Genomic DNA, 26,740 nt, shown 5'->3' with positions numbered 1-26,740 from the left:
TTCCCCGCCCAATAATTGTGCCATCGTGGATATCGACTTTGGCCAACCATTCGCCATTCCGTCCAGCCGTAACATCGACAGTATCAATAACAATAACGTACAACCCCCCCCTGGCGAGCCCTCCATTGCACAGTGCACTCGGTTCGAGAAGATCTTCAGAATCAACTGCAAATGATACGTACCCTTCGATCGATTAATTCTAACATCTACGGCGAAAGTCAGCTGGACAATAGTAATGAGGAAATTTATTTCATCGATGCACCGCCAGTGACCCCGGCTTTGAATCCTCCTGTTCAGGTACACTATTTTGTTAACAATAATAATACAAATAACCATGGGTTTATCCACAGCTCCCCCCGATAGACTCCAACAACACACCGATGAAACCACCAACGGCAACTAACTACATCGCCACTCGGAACATTCCGATCTTTGCAATTAGCATTTCAACGGTAGAATGTACTAGAGTCGGTGTATAATGAGTCACGCCAAGAGAAAAACAGTTGAACTCGCATCACGGTTTTCGAAAGATTCCCTTTCTTTTAACTTGGCAACAGAGGAGTTCTGCATCAACTTCAAATGACTTCTAGCGAGGAAAAAAATTAACGGCTGTAGTAAATCATTATAATATCAGAGATTTTGTCGAACTATCTTAAAGAAAATAGTAGAAATTGTCATTACTGATCATTACAAAACGTATCGCTTGACAAATGTAATGCTCACTGCGTGTATATGATCATTTCTTCGATTATATTTTATATTTAATTGCAATACCTTTCGTGGACCTTTCATAGCATCGTAATGCTTGTTTACTTTGGACGATAGGTAGCCGGTTTGACAGTTCAATAGGTAGACTTGGCTTCACTCTTGGCGTGACTCATTATACACCGACTCTAGAATGTACATCACCGATCAGTCCACCTCCTGCTTTGCTAGCAGCATTCCGTTCGGGTGGTGCTTTCGACCGGTTGGATTCCAACATGTCTACAGCCAGTCGCGACAGCATTCAAAGTGGCGATTCCGAATTCCTTTCCATTATCCAAAAGCAACAGGACGAAGATGACCGACTGCATATGCGACTGAACCGCATTATATCCAATCGACCCAACTACTTCATTTCCAAGGAGTATATCCTGACCCAGAAAATACTGGGACGTGGTGAGTTCGGATATGTTTATCAGGGCTTGTTGAGACCGTGTCAGCTGGAACCCGGCACGGACCAACTCATCCCGGGAGGACAAGAACCGTCCGAGTTTAGGTCAATTGCCATCAAACAGCTAGTCGAGAGCCAGGGTAAACGAAATCGGGTGGATTTCCTGCGAGAGGCTAGCGTTATGATCGGTATCTGCAAGGGACCACCGCTGATGATTTTCGAGGAGTTGGTACCGCAGGGTTCGTTGTTGGACTACATCATTGCCAACAAGAATACGATTAGTCCGAAGCATGAATTGATCATCTGGGCTGCGCAGATTGCATGTGGTGAGTGACTGCTCCGCACTACCGATCATTGCAATACATTATCGTATCCGTTTCTTTTTCTTCAGGAATGCAATATCTCGAACAGCACCACTTTGTTCATCGGGATATGGCAGCTCGAAATATTTTGCTAGCGTCTCGCTACCAAGCCAAGATATCCGATTTCGGCCTGTCGCGGGCTATTGGTGCCGGGAACGATTACTATCATGCTAGCCAGGGCGGAAAGTGGCCCATCAAATGGTAAGTGCTTTGCCAGTATGCAGCCAACTTGAAAATCCTGACGGATTTCTGTTTTTTTCCAGGTCTGCACCGGAAAGTTTCAATTTTGGAACCTTTTCCCACGCTAGCGGTGTTTGGTCCTTCGGGGTTGCGCTATGGGAAATGTATTCACTCGGTGCCCCACCGTACCACGACATGAAAGGAGTGGACGTGATCAAACTGATTGAGAACGGTCAACGGCTCTCTCAACGTCTCAACCGGACATATGCCCGGATAAGGTGTTCGACATCATGGAAAACTGCTGGAACTACAATCCGAAGAGCAGGCCGACATTTGAATTTCTGACTATCTGATATTGAGTACCAGAACATTCAAGAACTGGTTCAAAGCGTAAAAGAAAGCAATGCCAACTATAAACTGCTAGTATAAACTACGTGACGTATTGCTATTGTTTTTGGACAGGCAGTTTTAAAGTATTACAGTTGTGCATACTGAGGTCAAGATATTACAGTAATGTCAATTGTTGTTTTGATTGTCTGTTGAACACGTTAATTATTGTCTTAGTCGAAGCGTATTTATTTGCCATTACATCAATAGCTAGGGAAAGTAACGGTGCCATCCTGCCACCAGGCTAAGTTGTAGGGTGACCAGCGAACCGGAAAAACCCGGGAATTCGAAGAGTGAAACGGGAAAATAAATTAACCATGCCACAGCAACAATTGTTTACACCAGGATTTTAGAATAAACCATTAAAACAGAGCGATTCTTTACCAAATGAATGTCTTACTTTATTTACTGCATAATATTCTTATCTTTTTGTTTTTAGAATTAAATCACTCAGCAATATTTCAAATTGATTTTTGTCGTTTCAATTTCATATGTTATGGGCATGAAAGGAAAATATTGAAGATGCTGGGCATTTGCGAAACAAATATTTGTAAAACCGAAACTAAACTATTTTTTCTGGGGTTTTAATTTCTCGTTCTTCATTATGCTCATGATATGAATTCCAGAATTAACTTGAAGTTCTACCAACAATCAATACGAAACTAACGATTTTAAATTGGCTCACCACTTGACTAGCCTATTGGTCCCAAGCAAACGATTAACGTACCCCATTCTAGTCGAAATTCTAGTGCTACGCAATGTTTGTTTTGATTAGCTATGTAAGTTTGACAGATAAAATGAGGGGTTATTTATTTTTGCTATGTTTCGAGGGGTGAATCGATTAGCTTGGGACCGAAGATAGTATCAGAGCTGAGCCAAAAAGTTGAGCACGTTTATTCGGGACCTTCTGGTCTTAGAGTTACCTCTATGGTTCTACCAACAATCAATACGAAACTAACGATTTTAAATTGGCTCACTACTTGACTAGCCTATTGGTCCCAAGCAAACGATTAAAGTATCCCATTCTAGTCGAAATTCTAGTACTACGCAATGTTTGTTTTGATTCGCTATGAAAGTTTGACAGATAAAATGAGGGGTTAGTGAATTTTCCTATGTTTCGAGGGGTGAATCGATTAGCTTGGGACCGAAGAGAGTACCAGAGCTGAGTCAAAAACTTGAGCACGTTTCTTCGGGACCTACTAGTCTTAGAGTTACCTCTATAGTTCTTCTCTGAATTATCATGGAATACTTCTGAAATTAACCAGAAATACTCCGAGTAATAATTACCGTTGAATTCTTTTTGGAATTTCTTGAAACTCTTTCTAAGAATTTGATTGGAATCCTTCTTAGAATTACTTTAAACCCATTCGGAGACTTTGATTCCTTTGAAATTCTTTTCAAAATTTACTATTCAAAGCAGCAGAAATCTTATGAAATTTTATTCAGAAACCCCATGGAGTATTTTAAAGAATTTCTTTTTAATTATCAGTATTTTTTTTGCAATCAATTTGGTTGAAGCTCTGTGATGAATTTTTCGCACTAGGGTTGAAATTATCCACGGAACACTCTTAGAACTCTGTTTCTTGTTTAATTCTCATAATAATTCTCTTGGAATTCTTCTTAAAATCCATCTGTTATTTTCCTCACGATTCCCATTCACATCTCCTCAGAATCACGTAAGAATTTCCCTTAAAGTTTTTTTTTTCAAAACTCCTTTTGAAATTTTCTAAAATTACCAAGAGTTTAATTTGGAACTTGCATTCTTCTGCATAGAAATCCCTCTAAATTCATCTAAGGACTTCATGTCATAATAATTCAGGAATTCTGTTAAGAATTTTTCCCTTGGAAAATTATGAGGGAGCCCTCCTCAATATTTATGTAAAATCAAAACTTTGAATACTTTTAATTTTTACTTAAAATTCCAGGGTTTGTCCGCAATATTTTATAGATTGTTCTGTAATTTATTATAACCCTTAAAATGCTTCCAAGTCTCGGAAAATTGACAATTATAACTCCACGACCCATAAGTATGATTTTGAGGTAGTATTACGTATTTCGGCAACATATTGGGGGTGCAATTACAAAAAATCGATCGCGTTACGAAAAGAGGTCAGGTTTTGACCACATAGATTTTAATTCTAAACAAGCCAAACGATTAGAAATTTATCTACCAATCTGCTAAAATGAACACTTTATTAATTTTCAATGGGTTATTGAAAATTACACAAATGTCCAACTTTTGCAGTGGTGATCAAAATTATCACCGAATATCTGAAATCAGCGCATTCCCTAACACAGACTTAAAAATCGAATTCAATGCGGTCTCACTGAACGGTGCTCATTCAATCACCGTAAGTGGTGGTGACCGGTCATCGGTATCAGCAGGAGCAGCATCAGCCTCGAAAAAAACATGCTTTTGAATTTAATTCAAAATAAATATTTTAATTTTGAACATGTTTTCAATTTAATTTGAATCATTTATATGTTTAGAGTATTTATTTTTGATTTGAATGAACAAAATTTGTATCCGTGGAGAAATCAATTTTGTTAATAATCTAAGAAAAAACTGATTTTCTTGAATTTTCGATAATTATTCCCATTATTAAAAAAAAAACCGTGTCGAAAAAAAAGCTATATTTTCGGGGCGGTAAGCTTCCCCTTAACCATACATTTTGGGGTTAAATACAAAGAGGCAAAACGTGCTTAACATAATTTTCTATTGTAATTCTGTTTTCGTGGTGGATGTGAAACCAAATTAAATCCGTTATTTCTAAGGTTGAACCAGTTAGCACAAACAAACATTCCTTTCACGGTAACCAGCGTAAACACATTAATGTGTAAAAAAATACACATTTTTTATGTTTATATGCAGCTGTCAAAAAATGTGTAAATTAGGAGATCTCAAAATGTGTGAAAAAAAAACATTTTAAGAATGTAGTACCAGTCAAAAAAATGTGTATTTTAATACTCATTAATGGGTAAAAAAAACTTCAAAACTTGCTGCATACTGCTTCGTTGATGCAAGCCATTTGCCTAAGCGAATAAATTTCAGCAATTTTAGGCAAAGGATGAGGAACTACGTTCCAAACTTTAAAGAGCAACGATGGACAAGCTAGAGGGTAAGTGGTTTATATTATTTTCATAGCTTAGCCCTAGAAAAAAAATCATTTTTAAGTTTTTAATTGCCCGCTGTCTGGCTGTGATTTTTTTTTTTAATTAAATTGTATTGAATCCGAGCAATCTATTCGTCCCCATCATATTAAAATTCTATAAATGATTACTTTTTACACATTTTGCAGTAAAAACCGTACTTGAAAAATGTGTAAAAAATACACTTCTTTGACGTTTGATGGGTTTACACATAAATGTGTAAACGCAGTTTACACATTTTATGACCCCTTTTTTCACGAAATGTGTGAATTTTTACACATTAATGTGTTTACGCTGGTTACCGTGTTCATTGCCGCATTCTTCGGCGCTTTAACAGGGGCGTGATCCAGGATATAGGTTTTTGCCCTGCCTACACCTCGGCAGTATTGAAATCCGACTACATTTCCAATCACGAACCGATCGTTGCATGTGAATTGGCACCAATCACCAACGTAGATTTCCTCGTAGGTCCCGGGAGATGTATGTTTATAGGGTCTATTCTGAAGGCATAACAGCGGTAGCGATTCAATTTATAAGAGCTGACATTATCCTTAACGTAGCAAAAGGGCCTGTGAAATTTTTGTTTCACGGGCCAATAACGAAAGGGTCTAACGGTACGCTGGGGGTAAATTAAGTACATGTCTCGCTGTACATTAATGGAGTTAATGTACTTAATTTATGCGACTTGTAATTAAAGCTGAAATTTGTACTTAAAAGTAATTACATCAAAAAAATTCCGACGCTCGTAATTAAAGTAATTAATCATGTAGTTAACTGTAATTATTGTACTTAAAAAAGGCTTGCGTAGGAGTTAAAGGTTATTGCGTGCCCCTCGGTTTTTTTAGCAATATAGAAATCAATCGTATTTCAAAACATCAGTCACCGATGTGTCTGTGTTTGACTGGCGATGATCGATTTCTGTACGTGGTACCTGATCAAGCGGGAACGGTGACAAAGGCGGAGAAGGCGGTAGTTCTTTCGCTGGCCATTTCGCAGGATCAGAAGTTTTTTTTGAGGCCGATAAGGGGCTGTTCATAAACTACGTAAACATTTTTTTTAATTATTGACCCCCTCCCCCTGCGTCCATACAATTTTTTTTAATTTGTATGGGCCGTGCATAATTGTCAACCCCCCCCCCCCCCCCTAAACTGTCTACGTAGTTTATGAACAGCTCCTAAGAGAAAGAGTTGAACGGACACTGGAGCTGGTGAATACTTTGGACATTCACACGCTGCGCTACTTCCGGGAAAAAAATCGCAGCTAGTATGCAATTGTCTTCCCGGCACGGATAACTTGAGTGTGTCAAGTTGATCGGTAACGATCATTTCGTGTCCTGTGCACATGGGACTCATCGTTTCCTATCGGTTTGGAGTTCTGCCCATAGTATTGTTTACACGGTAACCAGCGTAAACACATTAATGAGTAAAAAAATACACATTTTTTATATTTATATGCAGCTGTCAAAAAATGTGTAAATTTGGAGATCTTAAAATGTGTAAAAAATACACATTTTAAGAATGAAGTACCAGTCAAAAAATGTGTATTTTTATACTCATTAATGGGTAAAAAAAAACTTCAAACTTTGCTGTATCCTGACGCCATTTGTATATATTTCCTGTTTAACGGAAAATGAAGGAACTATGTTCCAAGCTGGACAGTGCAACGATGGACATACTAGACGGTAGGTGATTAATACTATTTTCATAATTAAGTTTTAGAAAAAAAAAATCATTCAGTGTCCGGTGTGTCGCTTGCTTGCTTCATACTGATTTTTTGTTTTTTTCCTTGATTTGTTTTTCTGTGCTGAGCACCAATGCTACTGACGACAGGAAGGCAGCTCCCACACCTGGATCCTTCCTGGCTTCACTTCCCTTCCGAAGGGAGGCGTGATTCTCGGCGTGATCAGAGATGTTATGCCTCAGAACATCCCAGCGGTGGGATTGAACCCAGGCCTGCTGGGGTAAGAGGTAATCACGCTTATCTCTACACCACCGGTGCCACTACTGATTTTTTGATGGCATTCCTTTTTTTTTAATAAAATATTATTTTATTCGAGCAATCTTTATTTTATCATTGACACAAATAAGAAAAGTCCGAAGTTAATAAAAAACCATGCGCACCCATTATATTTAAGTTCTAGAAATGATTACTTATTACACATTTCGCTGTAAAAAAAGGTAAAAACCGTTCTTGAAAAATGTGTAAAAAATACACTTCTATTGACGTTTGCTGGGTTTACACATAAATGTGTAAACGTAGTTTACACATTTTATGAGTAGGCCCCTTTTTTCACGAAATGTGTGAAATTTTACACATTAATGTGTTTACACTGGTTACCGTGTAGTTGACGCATGGAAAGACGAATAATGGGGAGGCGAATTTCAGGCCCAAGCGGAACGGCAGCGGCAGCGAAAAAGCCCGATCTGAGTAAGCCTACTTGTCAGATTGAAAACTAATTATAACCTAATCGACTTCGGTTAGGCAGCTTCATGTCATTTGCAACAACTGTCAAACTTTCCGTTTCCGTTCCGCTTCCGACCACATTGCGCTTGGGCCTTTCATAAGTGCTATCGCGTCAATTCTAAATACGGATGTGATCATAATGGCAATAATACAAATAAGAGCACACAATTATTGGTTTGACTCATCTTAGTGTCTGCAACCAAAACCTGATTATAATTTTTTTTTGTTAATGAACTCTGCCTTAAATCTGTTAATTATTATTAGTATAATAATAAAAGGCTTGAAAGAAATATTGAAATAATCGAAGAATTCACGCGTAATATCAGAAAATTTATGCAAATGCAAATACATCTTCCATTGAATCTGTTAATTCAGGCACAAGTTAATATCATCATCTGTCGAACTGTGCAGCGAGCATAACTTATAGCGAATTTGTTTATTATTCAGTTCCAACCTGGATCGGGTATCAAGATCGGGTCTACTTGTTTTCTTGCAAACGCCAGCTTGATCATTTGTTTTTAAAACCTAGCTCAGGTTGAGGTTCGCACTGACAAAAAGTTCGGTTTCGCACTGGGTTGGAACTGGTTCCAACCCCGATAATAAACAAATTCGCTATTAAAATTCGAACATTTTTTAATCGGGAGGAAATTTGCTCGAGGAATTGCTTGAATTTAAGGAAATGTAAAATTTGAAGACTTGTCGTCACAACCAGGGTTGCTTCCACTCACTTGCTATAAAAAAATGATTTCCTGAATTTTGAAATTATTGGATGTTATAATGATATTTTGCACTTGTTAGATACAAGAAGAGGTTGAAAGGCAAGTGTTTGACTCATAAAACCTGTCAATTTCGCTACCAGAGTGTTACAATCAGCGATCTTATAATTCGTGAGCGTTCACTCAGAGTGAGCGCTCGTGAGTCGTAAAATCGCTGATTGTGACTATCTGAAAGCGAATTTGACAGGTTTCATGAGTCAAACACTTGCCTTTCAACCTTTTCTTGTATGTAACAAATACAAAATATGATTATAACATCTAATGATTTAAAATTCAGAAAATCATGTTTTTATAGCAAGTGAGTGGAAGCAAGCCTGGTCACAACCTGGGAGTCACAACTAAGTGATTCTCATTTCATTTGTACGGCAATCACGGCCCTCATTATGAGTATCATTTTTCACTATATATTGTCACTAGAGTTGTAAACCGATATAACCCACTGTGACAATCGATTTTATTCTAATTCTGCATTAAAGAGCATTATTCAACGAATGCAGTGCACTAGTTATTTATGTTGAACGTACAAAACGAGAGTGAAATCGATTGTCGGGAGTGGATTATTTCAGTTTCCATCTAGCATGGTGCTTCAAGAAATTTAGTATAAGTATTCGCAGAATTGGTCATGTTTGTAGTCTAGTAAAACATTAATGGGCGTATTTCAGGGTGTAAGAAGTGTTTTTGAATAAATTGATTCATTCGAGTATGTGTTAAGGGTTTTCTTCAATTTTTTTTAAATAGTTCAAGAATAAGGATTTGGGTACGTTTTTAATTACATTTGTTTAATTTTAATTACATTAATTACAGAAAATAAATTTTTAATTACATTAATTACGTAATCAAATTGAAGTACGTGTTAATTACACTGGCACTGCTTTGATTACGCGAAATTAAATTTAATTACGTAAAATACTTAATTTTCATTTTTAATTACTTGTAATTAAGTAGTTGAGCTTGTACTTTAAATCCAACGCAGTCAAAAAGGCTATTGCGTGCCCCTCGGTTTTTCCAGGTTATCGTTTGTTCCATCTGGCAAGATATCCCACAAATCAATTCCTCGAACAAAGGCAATGGATACACCACCCTTATGTGATCGCAGTGCCATCTGGTGAGTGTACATTGAAACTGTTGGGAGTTCCCCGCCAAATTTACCACCAGTAAAAATACTCAGAGGGAGAGATAAGCGGAAGCTAGCGGAAGGAATGTTTTGAGCCAAATGATCTGTCAAAATCTGAGCCAATCGAACATTCCCATTAGAATTTTTCTTATTCTTACTAGATTAAATTTGAGAGTATTACAATCGAACAGAAATTCAATCACCTCTATGTTTCGTGTGTTTCTCAAATTCAACTAGTTTTTTGAATAAAAAACAATATTTTAGCTCTATGATTAATTGATTTTAGTTGGTTCATTAATGGCACAAAGAAATGTGCAAAGTATTGCGATGTAATCAATTATTAATTAGCACGTAAATCGAATCAAAAGTAACAGTCATGTGAAATGCTAGCTTCTAGCAAGGGTTGCAAGATTATTAAGGTACAAATCCCTGCTGTCGAATTGTCATTACTTTTCAGCTGCGTACCAGGCTTTATAGAGAGCAAGTAAACCACACAAGTGCATTTGATTTGATGAGGGCATTAGACCCAGCTTACGTCCATGGTGGCTGAAAACAATTGGTCCAGAACCTGGTCCAGAATCAAGGATTATGTACAAACATTAAAGTACTTACTTTTAACACCAGAGAACCGAAGTAAAATCAATTACGAAATGGCAGCAAATGCTGAGTTAAACGCTGTACAGACTGGAGAGTTATAACATGTTATAATGGTTGTCAAATAATTGCAACACAGAAACCACCATCAAGATAGCGCTATAATATGTTATAACTCTGTAGTCTGAACGTACTATTATAGTACGTTCAGACTACAGAGTTATAACATGTTATAGCGCTATCTTGATGGTGGTTTTTGTGTTGCAATTATTTGACAACCGTTATAACATGTTATAACTTTCCAGTCTGGACAGCGTTTTAGACAGAATGGTACAAGAACACAAATCTGTTCCGTAATGTTTACAATAATCTGGTACTGTACTGCGGTTTCTTTTTGTAAAAGATTATTTTTACAGTACATTCGCCACACTTTTTACAGTATCACTGAATTACAGACCGATACAGTTGTGATCAGTAATTTTTATTTGCAGTTTTCGGTAAATTTATGTAATTTACGGAAATTCAGCAGTTTTGATTGCGGAAAATTAGTAAAATTATATTTTTTACAAAACTTTCGGTAAAAATTATATTTTACAGAACGAATCCAGCAAAAAAAGTACCGAACAATATTAAGAAATTTGGTGTGTAGGTATACCTCAAACCTATACACGGTAAGAAAATACTACTTATAATTAAGTTTAAAAAACTCACCGTTGGGTTCTATCATTTGAGGTCTACCGTTGAGTTAATCAGAAAAGCGGCGATGGGTCAAATTTACTCATCTATTGAGTAATAATACACGGATAGAAATCTCCTTATACCTTTTGGCAAATTTCTATTGCTGATTATTCATAAAATGTATAAATCAACTAATAAGCAGACGCCTTGCAAAAAGTTAATGAAGCTCATGTGTCAAATGAAATGTATAAGTGGTCACACATACCTTTTATGCATTCTTGTAGGACCTATGTGGTTTGTCTTATGGAATATATAAGGCTGATGCTTTGGCAAAAATGTATAAGTGAAACACATGAATAAAATAATTGATTTTCGTTTCGTGTAGATGAACCCAAATTTAAGTTAATTTTCTGTTAATCATCGTTTAGCTCAAAACGTAGTATTTGTCACTATTGATTGAATTGGTACTTTCCGTAGTTGTTTAAAATGTACATCTTAGTAAATTGTATTGCGTAAAGTAATTTACGAAGAATATCCTGAAATATTTATCGATACATTCCGTTTAACTAAAACACGCTGCGATTCAAAGTTAAAAATAACTCAATTTTCAGTTAATAGTACACTAATAAAATTCCACACATTTTTATTGACGAATTTCCGTGAGAAATTCCACATGATTTTCATGTGACCACACATAAACAGAATCCACCCAGAAGCACACATGACATTTATGAGTCAAATGAATAGTATGTCTGACACATGACTTTTATGTGTACACATATTACACGCAGAAAAAAATATTTTAAACGTAAAAATATTTGACGTAAATTTAATAAGAATTTCATTTTGTTTTGGCTGCAAAATGAAATCATTATTATTTAAACAATCCAGTATCTTTGTTTTTAAAAACCCATGGATTGTTAAATCAAAAAGAAAATCTTTTCGAATTTACAAGAGCTTTTATGGTTTTGACGTAAGCTGTCAAATTTGGCAGCTAGGTCAACAAAAAATATGTTTGTTTTTAAAAGAGATTTCTTGTTGATTCAATCATATTTATTTTATTAAGCCTAAAAATATACGCAGTAGAAATAAAAATATGTTTATTGATTCAATTTTTAATAATTTGCGATTAAACGCTGTCCAGACTGGAGAGTTATAACATGTTATAACGGTTGTCAACTAATTGCAACACAGAAACCACCATCAAGATAGCGCTATAACATGTTATAACTCTGTAGTCTGAACGTACTATTATTTTTATGTTTTGTTTTCTATTTGTTACCAACAGAATTACAATTAAATTAAAAAATTAAAGGGTTGTGTCCTAGACACGACCGCAGTATGACGTAGAACCACACAAAATTGATGGTTTTCATGCATTTTTGACTATTATACTTTATCTTAAAATTTACAAGTATTTCAATGTTTCGGTTATGGTTGACTCAAAACAATTTACACATTTTTCTTGACAAATATCCATGTGAAATTTCGCATGATTTTCATTTGACCACACATAAACAGAATCCACTCAGAAGTACACATGAAATTTACACGCAAATGAATAGTATGTGTGGTCACGCATGGTTTTTATATGTACATATATTAAGTATGTGGCCGACAGATAGATATTGATTTGTTGATCACGTTGCAACAACTCATGTGTGGGACACATAAAAACAATATTTGAAATTTTGTTAGTGTTCAATGTCGGTTCAAGTATTTTTCCTGGAATGTAATAAATTATGAAAGTTCAAATGTATGGTCCTAAACAAGCCGTTACATATTTTGGCGTAGACACTGGTAACTGTTTGAATTTCCATTATATGCAATTAAGTTTTAAAATCAACTCTTTTATTTTTATTTGTGTTTTGGTGTGGGAAGAAATTAAGGGAAAAACTTCCGTTTTTACTAATAATTGTGATTTAAAATTTATTATTATATTGTTCGGAGACGAGCCAGCCAACGGCTGAAAGTCTCCTTAACAAAGATATAAAAAAAAAATATTATTATATTAATATATAATAGAGATGGTCAAAGTCTATGTCTTTTTCAGATTATTGTTGAGGGGGGTTAGGAGAGGTTGTTGATGGGGGGAGGGTAGGAAAGGTTGTTTATGGGGAAGGGGGGTAGGAAAGGTTGTTGATAAATGGGGGGGGGGGTAGGAAAGGTTGTTGATGAATGTGGGGAGGGGGGGGGGTAGGAGAGGTTGTTGAGGGGGGAAGATTGTTATGAAGGGGGGAGGGGGAGGGGGAGGGGTTAATGTGAAAGGGGGAGGGGGTTTACATATATTGCATTTCCTCATTGTGATCACGCCGTGATCCACCTTAAGCCGCTGATTTAGTCCAAGTGCTACGCCGTCCGAAGCGATAATGAGCAAAAGCACTTTTTTTTTTTTTTTTTTGACTTAAATGATCTATATTTCTTGAATTTGTGTGGTTTACATGTATAACTTATCAAGTGACACAGATGCGTCTTTTCAACTTTAGTTCCTGTGAAATTTCAATTATTATTAATTACAGTTCCTAGTCCTATCAGGCCTGTTTTAGAGAATGACCACCTTGGTGGGATTGGTTTGCTTGAAACTTTGAAAAAGAAGACTACTTATAACTACTATTTACAACTACTACTAACCTACAACTACTATATACACCTAATCTACTATATACAAATTGCTTATCAAAGCATGTTCTGATAAATTACATTTTTGTGCAAATTTAGTCTTAATTTCGTTAATTCTGGAATCTATTTTGGCAATGCCTGCCTCTTCGTGTAAATTTGTTATTCTAGTGTCAAAAGGACGATCAAGTACCATCCTCAGCACTCTATTCTGAGCGACCTGGATTTTGTTCCTGTGAGTCTGTGCACATGATTCCCACACCGGAGCTGCGTAGAGGATCGCAGGTGCTATGATTTGTTTGTAGACGGCCAGTTTGTTCACCCTTGAGAGGCGGGATCTGCGGCAAATCAGCGGAAACAGACACCTAACCAAGGCAGAACACTTGACTACTGTTTTCTCTACATGCGAACGGAAGAGGAGCTTTTCATCGAACAACATCCCGAGATAGGTTACTTCGGCGGACCACTCAACCCTTGTGCCATCCATGATTACAGTACAAGATGGAGCCGGTTTCAGTTTGGGCGATTGCCGATGGAGGAACATGATCGCTTGTGTTTTGGTGGCATTGATTTTGATTTTCCACGTGGTGGCATAATCAGCAAAGGCGTTAAGGCATCGTTGAAGTTTGTTCGTTATTTCGCGAGGCATCCTTCCTTTGACGGCTATTGCAGTATCATCTGCGAACAGGAAAAACACGCAACCGTCACCGAGGGGAGGAATGTCGGAAGTGTAAATGCTGTAAAGCAAGGGGCCCAGCAGACTACCTTGCGGGACTTCTGCTGGGATCGAAAACGTGTCTGAGAGACAACCATTCAACGATACCTTAAACGACCTTTGCTGGAGGTAGCTACGGGTGATTTTAATAAGATGTAAAGGACAGTTGAAGTTACAAAGCTTGTACACAAGTCCATCATGCCAAACATTGTCAAACGCCTTTTCAACGGCTAACAAGGCCATGGCTGTGGACTTGGATACAGCTTTGTTACTTCGGATGTTATTCATCACCCGTACTAGCTGGTGATTGGTGGAGTGCCCCTTTCTGAACCCAAACTGTTCCGGAAGGAGAATGTTATTTTCCTCGACAAACTTGAGCAAACGATTGAGAATGAGTTTCTCGAACAATTTGCTCAGCGCTGAAAGGAGGCTGATTGGTCTGTAGCTTGAAGACAATGTTGGATCCTTACCGGGTTTGCGGATCGGTATGATTTTCGCTACTTTCCAGATGCTTGGAAAGTAGTGCAGTTCCAAACATCTGTTGAAGATAGCGGTTAGAAGAGACTGCACTTTCATGCTGAGTCTCTTCAAGATCAAGTTGAATATACCGTCAAACCCGGGAGCCTTCATGTTCTTGGTGCATTTCAGCGCTGAGCAAATTTGTTGTACTGTAATCATATCCGCCGGAGGCACGACACAAGGGGAGGTATCTAGGTTTTGAACGCATTGCGCAACCTGATCATCGAGCGGACTTTGGATAGTCGAGCCAAGCAAATGTGCAATGCTCGCCGATCGCATTTGCTTTCTCCTGTGGGGTAATTAAAAGCCGATCGTCATCATTTTCGACTTTGAGAGGTGGAACGGGTTTGGGATGATTTTTAAGGACCTTGGCTACCTTCCAGAATGGTCTGGAGCGGTCGTCCAGATTCTGGACAACACGCCCGAAATTTTCATTTCGGAGTGAGTCCATTCTGGAAGCAATCTGCCTGTTCAGATCGGCCATTTCACGTTTTTTGCCCAGATCTCCAGTCCTCTGAAACTGGCGTCTACGAACATTTCTCAACCGAATCAGTAATTGGGTGTGGGAATCAATAGCAACAAACTTACCCCTCACAGGAACTTGTCGAACGTATGCCTCGTCAGCCATGGATATGGCCTGTTGGAGCCCTTCCAACGTCCGGTCGATGTCATCTACGGTGTTGAGTAGTGGATTTTCATCGATGTTGCTGTCCACCATTCGTCCGTACTGCACCCAGTTGACATGGTGGTAGTCTTTACGCAGGCAGCTTCTAGCAGGAACCACATTGACACCGACTTCAGTCACCACCGGTTGGTGGTCGGAGCTGAGATCGTTGTGCGCCTCCGGCTTGGATAGTCCGATGTTTGACAGGAAAAAGTCCAGCGTGGAGGGATTTCCCGCCGGAGAGATGAAAGTTGGTTCGTCCGGAAATTGCACAGTGTACAGACCATGTTGTGCGTGGTCGAACAATAGACATCCGTTCCGGTTCCTCTGGTAGTTCCTCCAAGCTTCATGGCGGGCGTTCAGGTCGCCCCCAACGATGAATCGGGAGCTAGTACGAGTGATGGCGGTCAGGTCCTTCTTGAATTGGATTCCTAATCCGTTGCTTGCGGTACACTGGCGTGGGCAGTAAACAGCGATGAACCGGACGTTTCCAGTCGACGACTCCACCTCCACACTAATGGCCTCGATGATAGAAGTGCGGATGTGGGGCAGAGTGCAAAACTTGATTCCCTTTCTGACGATGACCGCTACACCACCCCCCCTGGAGCTGGTGCGATCAAGCTGGATAATGTTGTGGTCAGGCAACCAGAAGCTGTCACCGAACTTTAGGTGGGTTTCGGTTAGAAGACCCACGTCGATGCTATGCTTGCGGAGGAAGTCGGCAAGCTCAATCTGTTTAGCTCTTACAGAGCAAGCGTTCCAGGTAGCGATGGTTAGCGGTTTAGACACCATATTGGATGATGAACTTACCGAGCACTTGGATCTGTTCGGGCTTATTGCGGAACTTACGTAGAGCACCGGTCATGTTGATAAAAATCTCCATCAGTTCGTCTGCTGAGAACAGATCGGGATTGTTTGTTTGAGCTGTTGGTTGCCTCCAGAATCCAGGGGGGGATGGAGAGCTTTGTCCAGTAGAAGATCCAGACGTTTCTTGAGAGGGCGTGGATCGCACCCTGGGATTCACTTGTCCACGAAGAGGTGGAAAGTCCTCTGTCCTGAAAGCCGGGGCCTTATCCTTCCTTCGTGCTGGTTGATTGTTGGTGGACGCTTGATTTCGGATGCGCTTGAAATCCTCGCGTTTAGGGCACTGCTTGTTGGATCCTTGGTGAGCACCACCACAGTTGGCGCATTTGGACGCCACAGCTTCATCCGCAGGACATTCGGAGGTGGCATGGTCTTGAGCGCAATTTCCGCAGCGTGGCTTAATGTTGCAGTTGCGGGTACCGTGTCCGAAGTTCAGACACCGCTGGCACTGAGTCACATCGCGATGGCCGCCACGGTATGGCTCCCAGCGAACGATGATGGAATTGATGGACCGGATGGCTTTCAGTGCGTTGAGCGTCACCGTTCCCTTCTGGAAGTGAACCAGGAAAAGGCTATCCGGATACGCCTTCACATTCTCGTCTCTTCTTGTCATTCGATACACGGCACTTGGGGCCAGCTTGTACCGGTCCCTGATTTCTGATTCGATAAACTTCGGGTCGAAGTTTGGTAGGCCCCTGATGACGACCTTGAACGGCTTCTCACCGGGAATGTCGTGGGTAAAGAATTCCACCTTGGAAGTCCTCAGGTGGGCGACGACCACGTCAAACTCCGTTTTGGTACGGAGCATCACTTTAGTGCCGACTCTGCCCAACTTGTATTCGGCTTTAACACCCAGCGTCGCTAGATCCGCCATGAGCACATTAAGATGGGCATTTTTCACTACCAATGGAGGTAGCTTCACTTTTGCCGAGCTCATTTCGGCAGTATTCACGGTTTCGGCAGCGTCACCGAAATCTCCAACATCGCTGTTGTTTGTCGCAGTGACATCGGACTGGCCTCGATTCTTCTTCCTCTTCTTACTGCGTTTTTCCAACACAGCTGGCTGGATATTCCCATCCATGGGGAGAACAGCAAACCTGTTCGAGGTAGGCACACCGGAGCTTCCTTCTCCGGGGTTCTGGACCTTCGCCGGGCTTCGCGACCGATGCTTCCCCATTACGGGTCACACACACACGCACGACAAACCGCGAAAGAGAGAGCGCGAACACTATCGCAATGAACTTTTCAAACAACTCGAGAGAGCGAGCTAACACCGAACTGAACTGCTTGAAATGCTAGTTCAATCTAGTAGTAGTGTTGCCATGTGGTACAACCCAGTAGTAGTGGTGTTGCCATGTGGTACACTGAAAAATTGAAATAGCAGGTTAGTCACCAAAGTTTTCGAGCCGCTCCGTCTGTCACTTCGTTTGTGCTACTACTAGATTGAACTAGCATTTTCACCGAATGTACTAGAATGTTTTGGTTCTATCTCAAAACTGAAATGCATAAAAAAATGACAAAATGATACGCACTCTTTGCACACTGTCAAAGAATCATTGTACACAAAATCAACTTTGTTCAAATCAAAACAAAAAACTAGCCCATCTGGTGGATGATGGCACAAGCTTCCAAGAAAATTCTATTACAGTGAACCACATTATTTAAATGGATTTCTTCGCCAGTTAGTCGTCTGTCACTTCGTTTGTGATAAAATGCAATATAATTTCAACCGGAATTGTTTGTGTAAATACAAATAAAGTATTTTTTGGTTCAATGCAAACAATTTTCTGTTCGTGTAAGTATGTGTCCTACACATAGATATCATTTGTTGATCACATTGCAAAAATTCATGTGTGGGACACATAAAAATAATTTTTGGAATTTTATCAGTGTACTCAACCGTTATGTTTTCACCGTTGGGTACTTTTAACTTAATTTTGGATGAAAATCATAGCAACCTGCACTGCCATCGACGCTGTGATTTGTTTGTGATCCATCGCCTCCTTTCCTGCTCAATTAGTCCTCGCATTAGTCTTCGTTAGAGTTTGGTACATATCCCACATAAACATAAGAAACGCCTAATAACCCTAATAAAAAATAACCATAAACGAACGATAACCCAAATCATTGAATTATTCCACAAATGGTTTGGATGATACCCAGAACACGTCGTTAAGCAAATTAACCATACAATTTTTATTAGGGAACCAATTCAGGATATCATCCCAACTCTATGCGGTATGGTCGTACCATCTATGATATCGTTTGTGTATGGTGTCCGTAGGGGGTATAGTGACAAAAAAATTGCAACGAACACCGGTTGGATACTGGTACGTTGGGTATTTTTCACCTCTTCCATTCGATTGATCGTTAGGTAATTTTTACTCAATGGATTCTTCAACAAGATTACTCAAAATTGAGTTTTCTTGTTTAATAGTACGTTCAGACTACAGAGTTATAACATGTTATAGCGCTATCTTGATGGTGGTTTCTGTGTTGCAATTATTTGACAACCGTTATAACATGTTATAACTCTCCAGTCTGGACAGCGTTTAACTTAATTTTACCTAGCCCTATTGAGTTCTCCACCCGCATAAACGCGAACCATAAATTGACCTTACCTAAAATGGTTAAAAATTGTTTATAATCCCTGCTAAACTTTAACTGAAATGGTTATGGAACTTTACATGAACGTTTAATGATAAAGTTTCAACTTTATGTATTATGGTTTTTTGGAACTGGACCTTACAAATAATGGGTTGTTAAGAACCATTACCATTCCAAATTCTTGTTTTCTCCATACATTTTCAGAAATAGAACTATATAAGAACGTTTTTACTTATGATTTGAGAACATTAATGGTAATGGTTATGGTAGTCAGTAAGGTCCATTAATGGTATTGTATAATCGCTCAACTTTACGTGGAATATATCGTGAATTGGTAATCAGTAAATTACAGGCAACCAATTCGCGATATATTCCACATAAAGTTGGTCGATGTTACAAAACTATTCGTGGACCTTACTAACTACCATAACCATTACCATTAAAGTTCTCAAACCATAAGTTAAAAGGTTCTAATATAGTTCTCTTTCCGAAAATGTATGGAGAAAACAAGAATTTGGAACGGTAATGGTTCTTAACAACCCATTATTTGTAAGGTCCAGTTCCAAAAAACCATAATACATAAGGTTGAAACTTTATCATTAAATGTTCATGTAAAGTTCCATAACCATTTCAGTTAAAGTTTAGCAGGGATTATAAACAATTTTTAACCATTTTAGGTAAGGTTAATTTATGGTTCGCGTTTATGCGGGCAAGCAGGATCTCACGAACACTACCCTAATAATATAATTTTACACACACTAGCGTATACTGTCATGTGCACGGTAAGAATAAAACATCCATTTATGATTTAAAGTGAACCCATTGTCAATAAAAGTGGCACTACTAATTAATCAATAATTTATTATGTCAATTAAGTAGTAATTATTTGCTACTGTTATAGTACGTTCAGACTACAGAGTTATAACATGTTATAGCGCTCTCTTGATGGTGGTTTCTGTGTTGCAATTAGTTGACAACCGTTATAACATGTTATAACTCTCCAGTGTGGACAGCGTTTTAGCAGAAACTCATTCTTGTTAAAATAATGTACTCATTAATGAGTAAAACCACTTTTATTAAAAACGGGTTAAATTTTACTCATAAAAGGGTATTTGACTGTTATCGTGCAAGCGTAGGGTTTGTTTTCGTTTTGTTGTTTATTTTTACTTTAGAATGACAGTTCTTACAGCAAACAAAAAATTTCTCACGGCTAACAAAAAATTTCATCTCACAACACACGCAAATCTCACCAATACGAACCCGCCTGGAGTAAAGCCCTACAGTAAAAGTATGGACGACTGTCACCACAAAACTGAAAAAAGCTGTTCCAATCCAATGAGGTACAGCTCATTGGTTCCAATCGAGCAAAGCGGTGCATTTTGACGGTTCGATTGGAACAACTTTTGACAGACGTCCATACTTTTACTGTAGGGCTTTAGCCTGGAGAGGACTACACAGCAAAAAAAGTTGTTGAATATTACATCGAAACTGCTGCAACCAGGTCAATCCATCGGTTGTGTAATATCACATTGTACGATGTACATCGATTTTGTGAACAAAATTACATCCATTGATGTAATATTGTATCTGCTTTTTGCTATTACATCATTATTTCATACATCAGCTTGAATTACGTTGATCGATATTACATTTTTTTTTGCTGTGTATGAAGCCACGAGTTGATTGAAAGGAACTTAATTTTGGGCACTTTTTTCTTGCCGTGCAGGTTGAGGTTCGCATGTTCAGTGCACTGACAAAAAGTTCGGTTTCGCACTGGTTCCAACCCCGATAGTAAACAAATTCGCTATTAGTGTTCATGATCAATAAACATTGCCAAATGCTAGTAGCTTTTGCCACTTTTTCTCGAGTAAGTGAACTCAAATCCATCCGTGCACTCGTCTATGTGTACATGCACTGCAAGTGCACCGGTAAAACGGAACATGATCATCGGAACCATTTTGAAGTGAATTGTGAAAAAATTAACAATTGACTTTCATTTCACTCAAATTCCAATACTTTTAAATTTATTTCCTTCTTGCAACAGAAAAAATGGTTCGATTTTGATAGTTCAAATAGGTTTAAAAATCATTACGTCTCCACCAGACCCCACCTGCAAACGCACATTAAAAATGGAAAGATGCGATAAATTCTTTCTTTTTTTTCCCCTAAAAATCGCATAACAGTAACTCTTGCATACCAACAGTTGATCCGCCTTGTGTTGGCTACAGAAAGAACTTGTTCATACAGGTACTAAGTGCTTATCCATGAAAGTAAAAGGGGGGAAAACCTTATATTAGAAGAAACTGGCCGTCGGCTGTACTTAGTGTACATTAGAAAATCGTTGGCACGGGTGAAAAACAGAGCGATCGATTACGTGCGCGAAAAGTGAGTTACGCAAGATAATTGAAAGAAGATAGCATAGTTGATGGTTTGAATGTTTTCGCAATTTACGATAAAAAAACAACTGAACCATTTGCAGCTAAAGGCATATCAATTTGAACCATTAAAATTAATAAAAAAAACATTTTGGCCGTAACCAGTGCTGTTTAACACGTGCCATAATCTTTGCAGAGCTTATCATAGTAAATAATACGCAAGCTAGGGGTAATGGATGTAATGTCGGACTAAATTTCCCTAATTTTAGCCCATACATAAATACAGCAATCGACTAAATTTTCAATAGCGACCAAAAATATCCATTAGTATCGTCCCAATGTTATGTTTATCTACATAAAATTGATAAATAGCAGATTTTTAGCGATGGGCACGATCTTATAGCGAATTCGTTTATTATCGGGGTTAACACCAGTTCCAACCCAGTGCGAAACCGAACTTTTTGTCAGTGTGAACCTCAACCTGAGCTAGGTTTTAAAACAAACGAGCAAACTGACGTTTGTCAGAAAACAAGCAGACCCAATCTTGATACCCGATCCAGGTTGGAACTGAATAATAAACGAATTCGCTATTAGATCCATAGACCAACATTAGAGCCATTTCCCCTATTTGATTTTGCACAAACGCTTACGGTTCTACATTGATGAGTCCCGAAGATACCCAAAAGATTTAACGTAAAAACGTACACACTTAGTTTTTTCTACCGAGCTCGGCTGTGCAAATCTTCGAAAAAATAAATTGCACTGAGATCTCAGTAAAAGTGATATTTGATTGCTGAGTCTCGGATAATTTATTTATTTATTTATTTCGTCAACCAGCGTAGACTAGTACAACAATTGAAATGTTTGCTGGGATCTCAGTAAAACTTTTTTTGTCGAGATTTGCACAGCCGAGCTCGGTAGAAAAAAAACTAAGTATGTAGTTGTTTGCGCACAACTAATGTTACGCGCAATACGCAAACACTTATAAAACTTTGGTTTTACGTTAAATCTTTTTGGTGACTTCGGGTCCTTATTAATGTAGAAGCACAGACAAACAGACATAACACATTGAATATTTCTCACTGTAAAACATCGTCGCTAAAACATTACCGCCATCTGTTGAGTACACTGTGGTGGGCACTACGCTGAATAGATGGCGGTAGTGTGTAAACGTCAAACGCAAGGGAATTGACTATGCGCGCCACAGGTGGCGATACTACCAACTGCGATACTTTTAAATTGTCCGTTAAAGGCTTATTCGATGAATAACTTGTGAGTGTTATGTCTGTTTGTCTGTGGTAGAAGCGTAGTTTGTAATAATTTGCGCACAACTAATAAATTAAAAATTTCTTGTAATGCATAATAATATTGAAAAAAATATTGTAGTGAGTTTTGATTTTAAATGTTCGATTGCAGAAGTCCAACAAATGTTTTAAAACCTCAAGATCGACGCTGTTTTTATCAACAGAATATAAAACAAAGCAGATTAATTTTCCCGACAAAAAAAAAAAAAAAAAAATGATGAATTTACGTTACGGTCGACCAGCACTCAGCAGATGGAAATGATGTGCAAATGATAATGACGTTTTGCTTCCTGTCAAATCGAATGGGATATTTTTTAGTACATCATCACTTTTGTGGTTTTGAATTTCAAACCTAGGCGTCGCATGCACTGGTGCAGTTTCGCGTAAATTCATCAATAAGAACGCACGGAATTTGTCAAATAATGTAGGTAAATACTAAATACTATTGTCCTGTGCATCGCAGAATAGTGTACAATTGCCGTTGAAAGTCGCAAGTCCGACTAAACGTCATAATTTAATGGTTCTGATATCAAAATATCACGTAATATATTTACGGCCTGTGATTTACGTCTATATATAGACTGTATAGATTTCTAAAGTTAGATTGTGTCACTGATTTGTTTTTATTAGGAAAATTTTTCGCTATTGGTGTCTTGCAGTGAAACTTTTGTGAGATTTCACCACCTACATTTCGAAGTGAGAACTGCTATATGGATGATGCACAGACAAACAGACATAACACTGGCAATTTGTTCATCGAACACGCATTTAACGGTCAATTTAAATGTTTTTAGTTGGTAATACCGCCACCTGTGGCGCGCATAGTCAATAACCCTTGCGTTTGACGTTTACACACTACCGCCATCTGTTCAGCGTACTACCCATCACAGTATACTCAACAGATGGCGGTAGTGTTTTAGCAACGATGTTTTAAATTGAAAAGTATTCAATGTGTTATGTATGTTTGTATGCGGATGATGGTTGCAAAATTCTAAAAAGGAAACAAGTGATTTAGCGGCTGTGTGATGTAATGTGATGATGAAAAATGTGTGATTTCTACAGAGAAATTTAGTGAGTTTACTAAGGGACTGTTTACTAACTACGGTATAGTTTTAGGCGAGGTTTTAGGCAAACATTTGAATACTCATAAATTTAGATGGAAAATACAACTCAGTATCAACATTTCATTATGGTGAAACTGCTTTTGTAAACAATGACTTATATACACACCAAATTTCTTAAATTCTATTCGGTACTTTTTTTTGCTGAATTCGTTCTGTAAAATATATTTTGTACCGAAAGCTATGTAAAATGTATCATTATACAAACTTTCAGCAATAAATAATACTAAATTTACGTACTTTCCAAAAATTACCGAAAACTGTAAATAAAAATAACTGATCTAAACTGTAAATGGCTGCAATTCTATAATACTGTAAAAAAAAGTGGCGAACGTACTGTAAAAATAGTCTTTTACAAAAACAAACGGTATTAAAGTACCAGATTCTTGTAAATATTACGGAACAGATTTGTAAATGTCATACTGTCAAAAACATCCTTTGTCGATATTTCGAAAAGGAGTATTGTTTGGAAAAGTAAGTATTTGGCTATAGTCCGCTGAATATATGGAGCGGATAATTGTTTTACTTTCAATTCGATCCTAGGCCATCGCTTCCAGTCATCTGGACTTAAGGTGACCTGATGTTTCCCTCAAGTGCATGTTGCCGTCGATAACCTGGTTTAGATTCCCTGCTGGACCTGGACCTGAAGAATCCTTTTCTTGGCGTGTTACAACAAGTTCAAAATACCAGGGAAAATACATAAAATATATGTTAATGGAACAAGCCGTTCGTTAATTATTGCTGATTAAATTGCAATTTATATAACCACAATGGCAAATAATTTACAGATATTTCGGTTAAAACATTACTGAACGCTATTGTAAGCTTTACCAATCATTCAGTATTATTTACAGTCCAGGCCAGTAACTTTTGACAGCTCAAGAGTTAAGACAAATTTACCGAACAAATTGTAAATCCAAAAAATTACCGAATGTTCAGCTGTTCCATATTTGGAAAAAAATACAGTATACTGTAAAAAAAATCTTAGTGTGTAGACCGCCGATTTCTCACAATTCAAAAAGTTCACTTCTGTTAATTTGAAGCTGGTAGTCAGCTGGTAGAGGAAATATTATTCTACCTGATGGTGCATTTAATTTGCATGTGTACAATAGCGGTTTCACCCTTTGGAAATGTTGCATTATGCTCTAGAATGATTCTAGTTGGTTTTCACAGTGATACACAGACAGAAAATTGTTTGCATTGAACAAAAAAACTTTAGTTGTATTTAAACAAACAATTCCGGTTGAAATTATATTGCATTTTGTTGTTTCAATAATACTTATTCATATAAATTCAAAATAGGATTCTTTTTGTTTTAATAAGCCACTTTTCAACTGCAACTATTGTAAAAATAGTTATTGTTTGTTTAAATACAACTAAAGTTTTTTTTTGGTTCAATGCAAACAATTTTCTGTCCGTGTATAATATGAATTAACTCATGAGCACTATAAAACCAATTATGACACATTTAGATTTCATGTACCTCGTTTATTGATATTAACAGTCTCACTCATTACCGCAACGTTATCTATACATGAAATTATACTGTTAATCATAATTAATTTGAGGGCCTTACATTTAAGCAGGGTTACTTCCACTCACTTGCTATAAAAAATTGTTTTTCAGAATTATGAAATCAAAAACCTGTCAATATTGCTTTCAGTGCGTCGCAATCAGTGATTTTACGACTCGTGAGCACTCACTCTGAGTGAACGCTCACGAATCATAAGATCGCAGATTGTGACGTTTTGTAAGCGAAATTGACAGGTTTTATGAGTCAAACACATACTTTACACCCTCTTCTTGTTACTTACAAGTACAACATATCGTTACATCATCTAATGATTTTAATTGTAATTGTTCAGTGCATAGGCTGTGCCTTCCGCTAAGAAGGCTTATCTAGGGACCAACCCCCTAGTCTATACACCTACTGTCCTTCCCGTTGCACTCGTCAGCTCGTGCGATACTCTAGACACACATGGGTGGTCGTATCCGGGTCCTCCCCTGGGTAGACTCGTGTCCGTCCAGGTTCTGGTACATTAACTTATCTATATGCATGGTAATTATACTTTTAAAACTCACCTTTTGATTATAATGTCTAAAATGCTGAAACTAAATAAAGGTTAGCGATCCATATAAGGTGTGTGCTGCGACGGAGTAGTAATTGAAGGAAATGAGGTTCTGATGTGAAGTATAGGTAATTCTAAAATAGGTAAATCAATTAATCATTAGCTGCTAACAGTTACTAATAAATGGGTACGATAAATCACTCATCAATTTTTTTTTTTTTATTCTTTATTTAAGAGATTTTTAGCCTTAGGCTAGTTCATCTCTAAAATCACTCATCAATGAGTATTGCCACTCCCACTGAAAAATGGGCAAAACCTTAATCATAAATGGATATTCGATTCCTACCGTGTATTTAAAGTAAAGTTAGGATCTTATCAAGCAAGCACACACCTTTTACGATTCTTATCCTACTTACGGTTTCCTGTACATACGACTTTTCCTAGATACAAGCTTCGTCCAGTATACATTGGGTGTCTCCAACCGGCATGATCCTTTCTGTCTGCTTCCTCTTGCCGGTGCAAGTTTAATTCTTCTTTTCTTGTTCGAATTTTCTTTTTCTCCTATTGATCTTCTGGTCGTGTTCCCATTTGTCCTCAGGCAGTTAATATTAGTACATGATAGGAAGAAAGAAAGAAATAGAACAAGTTAAGTGTGAGCCGCATGCATTGGTTACTTATTTGGGTCATGGTGTTGTCTTCCCTATTTATTTGCCTCTATTCGCTCTCATATCGCAACGTTTAACTCACCCCCTTCCCTCACACTATTATAGTCGGAAAAGAGAACCCATATTTAGTAATCTATCGCGAACTGCGATGCAGAAGATATTAATAGCAAACTAATCTGGAACTGGTCTAAGACATATGACCCAGTGAGTATTGACACCTCACACTGTTGTGAATGAGCACGGACGCGAGATTTACTAGAGTATTAAATGCAAAACGCAAATTCAAAATAAAACTTGACAAGACATCGTCAATCCCCTTATTTTTGGGCAGGACCTGACGATGAGAATCTGATTTTGATCAGTG

The 26,740-nt window shown here is 38.0% G+C and overlaps 2 protein-coding genes across 2 annotated transcripts in view; both read left to right on the top strand.

Moving 5' to 3' along the window:
• The first annotated feature begins 905 nt into the window (after positions 1-905).
• Positions 906-2,040, top strand: LOC135713550 (tyrosine-protein kinase Shark-like). Its single transcript, XM_065236673.1, has 3 exons — positions 906-1,479; positions 1,545-1,716; positions 1,779-2,040. The coding sequence occupies exons 1-3, from the start codon at positions 981-983 to the stop codon at positions 2,038-2,040; spliced, it is 933 nt and encodes a 310-aa protein (XP_065092745.1). The 5' UTR covers positions 906-980.
• Positions 2,041-21,194: 19,154 nt separating this feature from the next.
• The window catches only part of LOC135713555 (probable cytochrome P450 303a1), a 64,928-nt gene continuing 59,382 nt past the window's right edge, over positions 21,195-26,740 (top strand). Inside the window, exon 1 of the mRNA XM_065236678.1 lies at positions 21,195-21,227. The gene's annotated coding sequence lies outside the window, so the exon portion shown is untranslated. The remainder of the gene's footprint in view (positions 21,228-26,740) is intronic.

The sequence above is a fragment of the Ochlerotatus camptorhynchus genome, unplaced genomic scaffold, assembly GCF_037179485.1.
Source record: "Ochlerotatus camptorhynchus isolate MF236.1 unplaced genomic scaffold, CSIRO-AGI_Acam_v1.1 ptg000568l, whole genome shotgun sequence".
NCBI lineage: Eukaryota > Metazoa > Arthropoda > Insecta > Diptera > Culicidae > Ochlerotatus > Ochlerotatus camptorhynchus.
The sequence above is the reverse complement of the archived record's forward strand: the minus strand, read 5'-3'. Positions and strand labels throughout refer to the sequence as shown.